The sequence below is a fragment of the Anolis sagrei genome, chromosome Y (genome assembly GCF_037176765.1).
Source record: "Anolis sagrei isolate rAnoSag1 chromosome Y, rAnoSag1.mat, whole genome shotgun sequence".
NCBI lineage: Eukaryota > Metazoa > Chordata > Lepidosauria > Squamata > Dactyloidae > Anolis > Anolis sagrei.
The window spans coordinates 4,774,616-4,784,615 of NC_090035.1; the positions used below are offsets into that span (position 1 = coordinate 4,774,616).

At 37.4% G+C, this 10,000-nt stretch overlaps 2 protein-coding genes across 3 annotated transcripts in view; one reads left to right on the forward strand and one right to left on the reverse strand.

The window, feature by feature from the left end:
- The window catches only part of LOC137095521 (fascin-like), a 114,677-nt gene extending 112,241 nt beyond the window's left edge, over positions 1-2,436 (reverse strand). For both annotated transcript variants that reach the window (XM_067462280.1, XM_067462279.1), the window contains exon 1: positions 2,332-2,436. In XM_067462280.1, coding sequence (XP_067318381.1) covers positions 2,332-2,436 — 105 coding nt within the window. The remainder of the gene's footprint in view (positions 1-2,331) is intronic.
- A 159-nt stretch (positions 2,437-2,595) lies between these two features.
- Positions 2,596-6,908, forward strand: LOC137095522 (uncharacterized protein PF3D7_1120000-like). Its single transcript, XM_067462282.1, has 2 exons — positions 2,596-2,875; positions 3,260-6,908. The coding sequence occupies exon 2, from the start codon at positions 3,357-3,359 to the stop codon at positions 4,599-4,601; it is 1,245 nt and encodes a 414-aa protein (XP_067318383.1). The 5' UTR covers positions 2,596-2,875; positions 3,260-3,356; the 3' UTR covers positions 4,602-6,908.
- Positions 6,909-10,000: the final 3,092 nt, after the last annotated feature.

Genomic DNA, 10,000 nt, shown 5'->3' on the forward strand with positions numbered 1-10,000 from the left:
AAAAATCCTGCAAGTGCAGCATTTTTCAGAATGAAGCAGAGAGTGTTTGAGGACCGGGACATCCGTAGAGATACCAAGGGGCTTGTTTATAAAGCTATTGTCCTCCCAACCCTGCTGTATGCCTGCAAAACGTGGACTGTCTACAGACGTCACATGCAACTCCTGGAACGATTCCATCAGCGCTTGCCTCCAAAAAAAAATCCTGCAAGTGCAGCATTTTTCCGAATGAAGCAGAGGGTGTTTGAGGACCGGGACATCCTTAGGGATACCAAGGTGCTTGCTTATAAAGCTATTGTCCTCCCAACCCAGCTGTACACTTGCGAAACATGGACTGTCTATAGACGTCACATGCAACTCCTGGAACGATTCCATCAGCGTGCAGCATTTTTCCAAATGAAACAGAGAGTGTTTGAGGACCGGGACATCCGTAAGGATACCAAGGTGCTTGCTTATAAAGCTATTGTCCTCCCAACCCTGAGATATGCGTGCGAAACGTGGACTGTCTACAGACGTCATATGCAACTCCTGGAACGATTCCATCAGTGCTTGCCTCAAAAAAAAAAATCCTGCAAGTGCAGCATTTTTCTGAATGAAGCAGAGAGTGTTTGAGGACCGGAACATCCATAGGGATACCAAGGTGCTTGTTTATAAAGCTTTTGTCCTCCCAACCCTGCTGTATGCCTGCGAAACGTGGACTGTCTACAGATGTCACATGCAACTCCTGAAACGATTCCATCAGCATTGCCTCTGAAAAATCCAACCTAGCAGTTCGAAAACATGCAAATGTGAGTAGATCAATAGGTACCGCTCCGTCATGAAGGTAACAGCGCTCCATGAAGTCATGCTGGCCACATGACCTTGGAGGCGCCTCTGGACAATGCCGGCTCTTCGACTTAGAAATGGAGATGAGCACCCCCCCCCCCCCCCCAGATTTGGACATGACTGGACTTAATGTCAGGGAAAACCTTTACCTAGATAGATAGATAGATAGATAGATAGATAGATATTCTCATTGGTTATTTCACATAGACACAAAGGTTACTTGTTACACCACAACCGACCCATGCTCGGTTGCAATGGCAGCTTATCCTATGTGTTTGTGACTCGATGCTGCCATCTAGTCGTAGGACTCCAAGTCTGCAGTGCGCTCATCAGTGGGCAAAAAATAAAATGAGAGACACACATACACACACACACACAGAACACTTTTAAATCAATACATAACATGGATCACCACACCAGAAGAATCCTCCTGGATCAGATCAATAGTAGACCTTCAAGATCCACAGAAAAGCTTGGAGCAGTTGGATTGTCGTAGGTTTTTTTGGGCTGTATGGCCATGTTCCAGAAGCATTTTCTCCTGATGTTTCGCCTGCATCTATGGCAAGCATCCTCAGAGGTTGCGAGATCCAGACTTCCGGGTGCATGGTCATGGCGGAGAGACGCACACACTAGAGCTCTGCAAAAGTGTGTGAGCGATAGGGCTGATCGGGTAGAGCTTGGCTCCCTTCCCCACTGTGGATCGAGGCAGTGGAGAACAGCGAAACCGGGTGGGTCAGCCGACGGTCTGAAAGGGGGTCTTCTCCTCAAGAGGAGACCCCTGAAAGGACCCGGTATTGGCCCCGTGGTACGGCGGATCGCCCTAAACGCAGCAGACAGAAGCCTGCATATCTCCGGCCGCATGCTCTTTTAAATAAGAAGAAAGGGAGAGGAGGAGGTAAGAACAACTATAAGGAAGGAGGGGGTGTCGGAAGAGGGCTTGAAATCTTTCCCTCAAAGAAAGAAAGAGGATTTATGTGAAGAATAGAAAAGAAGAAGGAAAAGAGGATCCAAAGGGATACAGAAGTAAACAGTGAAATAAGGGGCGAAAAAAAAAGAGCTATAAGATAGAAGAACTGGATGAACTGGGAGAGTCAGAAAAGAAACAGAGGGAAAGAGAGGAAAAAATAATAAGAAAGAAAGAAAGATACAAGATACAAGATACAAGAAGAGAAAGGAAGAGTGCAGTGCAGAGGAAAGAAAGGAAAGAACCGGAAAATAATACTGGAAAATACTGGAAATACTGGAAAATAATACTGAAAAATAATAATCAATAATAACATTGCTATATGGTTGTATAATACATAACTGCTATATTACACATAGAACATATATAGCAAAAGAAAGGAATTAGGAGGAATTAGGAGGAATTGGGAGGAATTGAAGAAAGACGGGAAATAAAACTAAAATAATCCAACATTAATTACAAGGAATCTCATGAGCTGATGCAATAACACTGCAATCTGACACCAGATAAAACAGATAAAAAGAAAAAAAAAAAGAAGAACTGACCTTGAACGAGGCTTGTGTTGGCTGCAAGATAAGAAGCGCGGGAGGGCTCAAAGGAGGAGGAGGCAGGACTGCGAAGCCGAGAAAGGAAGGAGCATTGCGAGGCATCGCGAGGCAGAGCGGAGAAGGAGGGGGAAGCGAGACCAGAGCCAGAGGAAGAGAGAATCCCGCGAGAGGAAGAGGGGACTTGGCGAGAAGAACGTAATCTCGCGATAGAGGACGAAAGAGAAGTGAGAGAGGAACCAGGAACCAGGAAGTGCAGGGAGAAGAAGACGCAAGATCGCGAAAAGAAAAAAAAGGACAACGCGAGAAGAGAGGAGAGTGGATAGCGCGAGAACGGGACGAGACCTGCAAGGAGCCAAACAAGCCAAACAAGGAAGTAAACAAGAAACGAAGAAGAAAGCATAAAAAGGAGAGAGAGAGAAAGGAAAGGGGTGCAGAGGAGACGTGGAGAGAAACGCGAAACGAACCGGAGGAGGAGGCAAATAAAAGGAAAAAGGAATAAGAAAGAAAAGGATCCTTGGGAGCCCCCAGACAACCAAAGACGGTAAGACAGAGGAAAAACAATTAAATAAATAAATAAATAACTCGAGCAAGTGGGAGGAGAGAAAAGAATAAGAAAAGGAGCCGAGAAGGACGACACTTAAGAAGGGTTAAATACGGAAGAAAAGAAGAGCGAGAGGAGGAGGGACAAAGGAAAATAGGGATACAAACAATAAGAATAAGATAAAAATAATAATAATAAAAAAATAATAAAAAAATATTAAAATAAATAAATAAAAAATAAATAAAAATAAGGAGAAAAAAAAAAGGGGGGGACAAACAAATAAATAAATAAATCGAAAATAATAACAAAAATAAAAAATACATAAATTGACAGATTTAACAAAAGAGAAAAAAAATAATAATAATTAACACATTTACATTAAAGGAGAAGAACCAAAAAAGAGGAATTCCAAGAGAAGATCACGAAGAGCGGAAGTGGAAGATAAATATAAGAATAAATATAGTACAGAAAATACAACAAAATGTACAACACAAGGAATAAGACAGAGAAGACAGACAAGACGGACAAGACAGATAAGACAGACAAGTTGGAAAAGACAGAAAAGGAACAAAAGGAAACAAAAACATCAGCTAGAAGAGCCTCACTTCTTGAGGAACACAACCTGAAGGAACTTCTGGAAAAAATGACAGAAAAAGTAATGAAAGAAATCCAAACAGTTCAAGAGAAACAAGACCAGGCACAAAAGGCATCCAAAGAACAAATGGCGGAGCTAAAAAAAGAGATAAAAGAAGAAATAGGAGGAGTAAAAAAGGAGTTAACTCTAATGCAACAAGAACTGAAGGAACTAAAAATGGAGAAAAAAGAGATAAAAAAAACACAAGAAGGTTTACAAGAGAAAATGAAGAATTTAGAACAAAAAAACGCAAGACTTGAAGAGAGATGCGAAAGAATGGAGACAAAAGAACTGGAATTTCAGTTAAGATTAAGAAATATAGAAGAGGACCCAAAGGAGAATATAAGAGACAAAGTGATAGAAATCCTAGCGGAACTAATAGAGTATACAGACCAAGAAATGCAAGACCAAACAGATAGAGTCTACAGGGTGAATACAAGTTTTGCAATGAGAAATAGAGTGGCGAGAGACGTGGTGGTGCATTTTGCGAAAAAAACGACAAGAGATGAAGTTCTAAAAGTTAATAACAGAAGAACAGTCTATTACAAAGGGAAGAAAATTATTATATTAAAGGAATTCCCAAATGCGGTGATATCAAGAAGGAGGAAATATAATTTCTTGACAGAAGAACTAAAAAAATACAGGATAAGATACAGATGGGAGCGGGAAGAAGGTCTAATGGTCACATACAGAGACCAAAGATATTGGATCAAGAACATAGAAAGAGCAAAGGAATTCCTGGAGAAGATAAGAAGAGAGGAGGCTCAGAGAGAAAGAGAGCTGAGGAAGGAAAAAATGAAGAAAAGAGACAAAGAAGAGAGAGAAGGGATTGGAGAAAATGAGAAGGAAGACTACAAAGAGGACAGAAAAAAACAGGAAGACAACAATAATCAGAGCAAATCGGAAGGAAAAGACTATAGAGAAGAAGGACAAATAAAAGGAGGTGCACAAGGAGGTGTGACAGAAAAGGAAAAGGAAGAAGGCAAGGATGGAAAGGAGTTAGAAGAGGAGGAGGAGGAGGAAGGAGAAAGAGAAGAAGGAAAGGAAGACACAACAGAACAAGAAAGACAAGAACAAGAAAGACAAGGATGAATGAGTTAAGAATATACTCAAACAATATTAATGGGATTAATGCGCCGGGAAAAAGAAATAAAATCTTTAACAGACTGAGAAAGAAAAAGTTTCATGTCGTGGCGTTACAAGAAACACACATAAAAAAAGACCACATAAAACATTTAGAAAATAAAGGATTAGGAAAAGCATTTATAGCTGCCGCTCAAGAAAAGAAAAGGGGGGTGGTTACATATATAGACACAAATATCCCAGCGGAACTTGCTTTTACGGATGAAGAGGGCAGAATGATAGGAGTCACCATCAAAATCAGAAATCAAAAAATATTAATCTGTAATATTTACGCTCCCAATGATTCGAAAACAAAATTTACAGAAAAACTTAAGAGAAATATAGAGGACCAATCTTATGACCAATTAGTATTATTAGGGGACTTTAATGGGGTGATTGACAGAGATTTAGACAGAAGCAAACAAAATTATGCTACAAAAAAAAGTAAAGACAAAGGTAACCTTCCAAAGACAATGATAAGGCTACTAGAAAAATTAAATCTAAAGGATGTATGGAGAATTAAGAATGGGGACAAAAAGGACTATACATACTATTCGGCCAGATTCCAAAATTGGTCAAGAATTGATTTGGTATGGGTATCATCGCAAATTTTAGGGAAAGTGACGAATATACAAATCAAACCCAGAGTAGACTCGGATCATTGTCCCATAGAATTAAAAATAAAATGGACAGAAAAAATAAGGAGATGGAGACTCGATGAGAATCTAATAAAAAAAGAAGAAGATATAGAGAAAAACAGAAAGATATTAAAAGAGTATTTCGAATTAAATGACAATGGGGAAACAAATATAATAATGCTATGGGAAGCAAGTAAGGCAGTGATCAGAGGGAACTTTATACAACAAAAAGCAATAAAAAATAAGCAAAAAAATCAGAAAATTAAGGAAATTATGGGAGAAATAAAAAAGGAAGAAGAAAACCTAAAAAGGAATCCAAAGAAAAAAGAAATAACAAGAAAATTAGACTATCTACACAAACAACTAGAACATCTAGAGTTAGAAGAGAGAGAAAAACAGATAAAATATATAAGGCAAGATTACTTTTTAAATGCAAACAAGCCAGGTAAGTGGCTAGCAAACAAACTTAGAAAAAAGAAAGAAAAAACATACATAGAAAAGCTAAAAAACGAAGATAGAATATATACGCAGGAAGAGGAAATAAGAAAACAATTTTTTGATTTCTATAGAAAATTATATCAAGACGAAAAGATTGAACAAGAAAAAATCCTCCAATATTTAGGAAAGCAGAAAATACCAAAAATATCTGACGAACAAAGGGAAATCTTGAATAAAGAAATTTCAGAACAAGAAATAGAAACAGCAATAAGAAATTTAAAACCTAACAAAGCTCCAGGCCCTGACGGCTTATCCTCAGGTTATTATAAAACATTCCAACAAGAATTGGTGCCCTATTTAAAGGAAATAATGAACAATATAAGAATATATAAAGAAATTCCAAACTCATGGAAACAAGCAAACATATCGGTAATACACAAGGAAAATTCTAACCCAGAAGAAGTAAGAAATTACAGACCCATATCTCTACTAAATGTAGATTACAAAATTTTTAGTAATATACTAGCGGACAGACTAAAAAAAGTACTTGCAACATATATAGATGAAGATCAGGCAGGATTCCTACCCAATAGATATCAAAAAGAGAATGTCAGGACTATAATTGATCTAATTGAATACTTTGAAATTAACCATCAAAAAAAGGTAATGTTCATGACAGTAGACGCTGAGAAAGCGTTTGATAACGTAAACTGGAATTTTTTCAAACATCTAATTAGAGAAATAGATATGGGCTTTTACTTCCAAAACGCGGTGGAAGCGATATATGAAAATCAGGAGGCTAAAGTGATAGTAAACGGCCAGGAAACAGAAACAATAAAAATAGAGAAGGGAACAAGACAGGGGTGTCCCCTGTCCCCCTTAATATTTGTATTAACATTAGAGGTACTATTGAGAAGAATAAGAGAGGAAAAAAATCTGATGGGAGCAAAAATTCAAGGACAAGAGTATAAGTACAAAGCCTTCGCAGATGATATAATCTGTATAATAGAAAACCCAAAAAATAAATTGGATCAATGGCTAAATGAAATAAAAAGATTTGGAGAAGTAGCAGGTTTTAAAATTAATTTGGAAAAAACAAAAGCAATAACAAAAAATATAGATAAGAAAGAACAAGAGGAAATAGGGAAAAAATGGAATATACAAATAGTAACAAAATTAAAATACTTGGGAATTAGCCTCACAGCGAAGAATTTACATTTGTTACAAAATAACTATCTCAACAAATGGAAAGAAATCAAAAAAGAGATGGAGAAATGGAAAAATAAAAATTTATCGTTACTAGGAAGGGTGGCAACAATCAAAATGAAGATACTGCCGAAAATGATATTTATCTTTCAAAATTTACCAATAATAAGAAATATGAAATTATTTAAAGAGTGGAATAGGGATATAACGAAATTTATCTGGAACAATAAAAAGCCAAGAATTCATTATAATAATTTAATTGAACAAAAAGAAAAAGGAGGATTAGCAGTCCCAGACCTCAAACTCTATTATGAGGCAAGTGCTTTAGTGTGGGCAAGAGATTGGGCATTGCTAAAAAAGAAGAAGTTACTGACTTTGGAAGGAATAGACCTTAGGGGAGGGTGGCATCTTTACACATGGTATAAAGGGAAGGAAAAGGAAAAAAATTTTGGGAATCATTTTGTGAGATCCGCAATTTTAAAAATTTGGGAAAAATATAAAAAGAAATTCTATACAAAAACACCGTTATGGGTATCACCGCTTGAGGCTAGCCAAAGGAGATGTATGGGGTGGAACGACTGGCCAAAATACAAAGAAATCTTAAAAATCCATCAGGGAGAACTAATACTAAAAGAACAGCAGGAACTAATTACTATAGATAAAAAAATATCATGGCTACAATATTGGCAAATCAAAGAGAAATATAAAATAGATAAAGAATTGGGCTTCTCAAAAGGGAAAGATTTCTGGGATAAAATCTTGGAAACAGAAAAGAAATTAATAACAAAAATATACAAAAAATTATTAGAATGGCAATTAGAAACTAAAGAAGACAAAAATTATATGAGAAGATGGAATGAAAACCTAAGAAGAAATATTAAACAAACGGAATGGACAAAAATTTGGAAAAAAAGACTAAAATATGCATATGCCACGGAGCTTAGAGAAAATTGGATTAAAATGGCATTAAGGTGGTATTTAACACCAAAAAAATTAGGGAAAATATATAATAATACAAACTCGATGTGCTGGAAATGCAAGAAGAAGGAGGGTTCCTTCTTCCACCTATGGTGGACATGTGAAAAAGCGAAAGATTACTGGAGGATGATACAAAAAGAAATTCAAAATATGTTAAAAATAAAGATGCCAATGAAACCGGAGCTGTTCTTACTAGGAATGTATGACAACAGTATAGAAAAAGAAAAAGACAAATTACTATTTCTAGCACTCACAGCTGCAAGAATGTGCTTTGCAAAAAAATGGAGACAAACGGAGATACCAGAGGAAGAAGAATGGGTAATAAAGCTACTGGACATTAGCAACCTGGACAGACTGACTTTTTTATTATTGAAAAACAAAGAAACAGGAAGAAAAGAAACAGACTGGAAGGAGGTCATCGAGTACCTAAGAAAAAAGAAAAAAGAGACTTGGATCTAAAAAGTAGAAAAGAAGTGGAAATAATAGGTGAACATAGAAGAAGAGAGGGGATAGAACGAAGAGATTGGAAGGAAAATAAAGAACTTTACTTCATTTTTTTTTCTTCTATACATGCATTTTTTTTCCTCCTTTCTTCTTAGTAGAAGAAAGGACAGAAGATCCTCAGAAGACACCAGGGAGTCGAAGTCTTTTCTTTTTTCTTTTTTATTATTCGTTTTTTTTTTCTTACATTCTCTCTCTTTTTTTTTTCTTTTTTTTTCTTTTTTTTTTCTTTTTTTCTCTCTTTTTTCTCTATTTTACTTATATTCACTTTTTAAGAAAAAATCCTCAATAAAGATGACTTAAAAAAAAAAAAAGAGGTTGCGAGATCCAAACAAAGTTCGGAGCAGTTGCTTTTGAGTGGAGCATTCCCCACATCCTGGCCATGCTTGTGGGAATGTTTGTCTCAAAAGCAACTGCTCCGAACTTTGTTGTGGATCTTGAAGGCTTACAGCAGTGATTCTCAACCTTCCCAATGCCGCAACTCCTTCATACAGTTCCTCATGTTGTGTTGACACCCAACCATAACATTATTTTCGTTGCTACTTCCATAACTGTAATTTGGCTCCTGTTATGAATCGTCATGTCAATATCTGATCTGCAGGATGTACTGTATTTCCATTCACTGGACCACATTTGGCACAAATACCCAATACACTCACATTTGAATACTGGTGGGTTTGGGGTGAGTGTGTGTGTGATTTTTTTCATTTGGGAGTTGTAGTTGCTGGGATTTATAGTTCACCTACAATCAAAGAGTGTTCTGAACCCCACCAACTATGGAAGTGAACCAAACTTGGCACACAGAACTCCCATGACCAACAGAAAATACTGGGTTTGGTGGGCATTGACCTTGAGTTTGGGAGTTATAGTTCACCTACATCCGGAGAGCACTGTGGACCCAAACAATGATGGATCTGGAAACCTGGCACAAATGCTCAATAGTTGCTGGGATTGATAGTTCACCTAAAATCAAAGAGCATTCTGAACTCCACCAACGATGGAATTGAACCAAACTTGGCACACAGAACTCCCATGACCAACAGAAAATATTGGAAAGGTTTGTGGACATTGACCTTGAGTTTGGGAGCTGTAGTTTACCTACATCCAGTGAGCACTGTGGACCCAAAACAATGATGGATCTGGACCAAACTTGGCATGAATACTCAATATGCACAAATGTGAATGGTGGTGGAGTTTGAGGGAAATAGACCTTGACACTTGGAAGTTGTAGTTGCTGGGATTTATAGTTCACCTACAATCAAAGAGCATTATGAACCCCACATTATGATACAATTGGGCCAAAGTTCCCACACAGAACTGCCATGACCAACGGAAAATACTGGAAGGGTGTGGTGGGCATTGACATTGAGTTTGGGAGTTGTAGTTTACCTACATCCAGTGAGCACTGTGGACCAAAACAATGATGGATCTGGACCAAACTTGGCATGGATACTCAATATGCACAAATGTGAATGCTGGTGGAGTTTGGGGAAAATAGACATTGACATTTGGGAGTTGTAGTTGCTGGGATTTGTAGTTCACCTACAATCAACTCAAACAATGATGGATCTGGACCAAACTTTGCACGGATACTCAATATGCACAAAT

What these genes read in the sequence shown, in the direction of transcription:
- LOC137095522 (XM_067462282.1), top strand. Translation starts at nt 3,357, where the DNA reads ATGTACAACACAAGGAATAAGACAGAGAAGACAGACAAGACGGACAAG.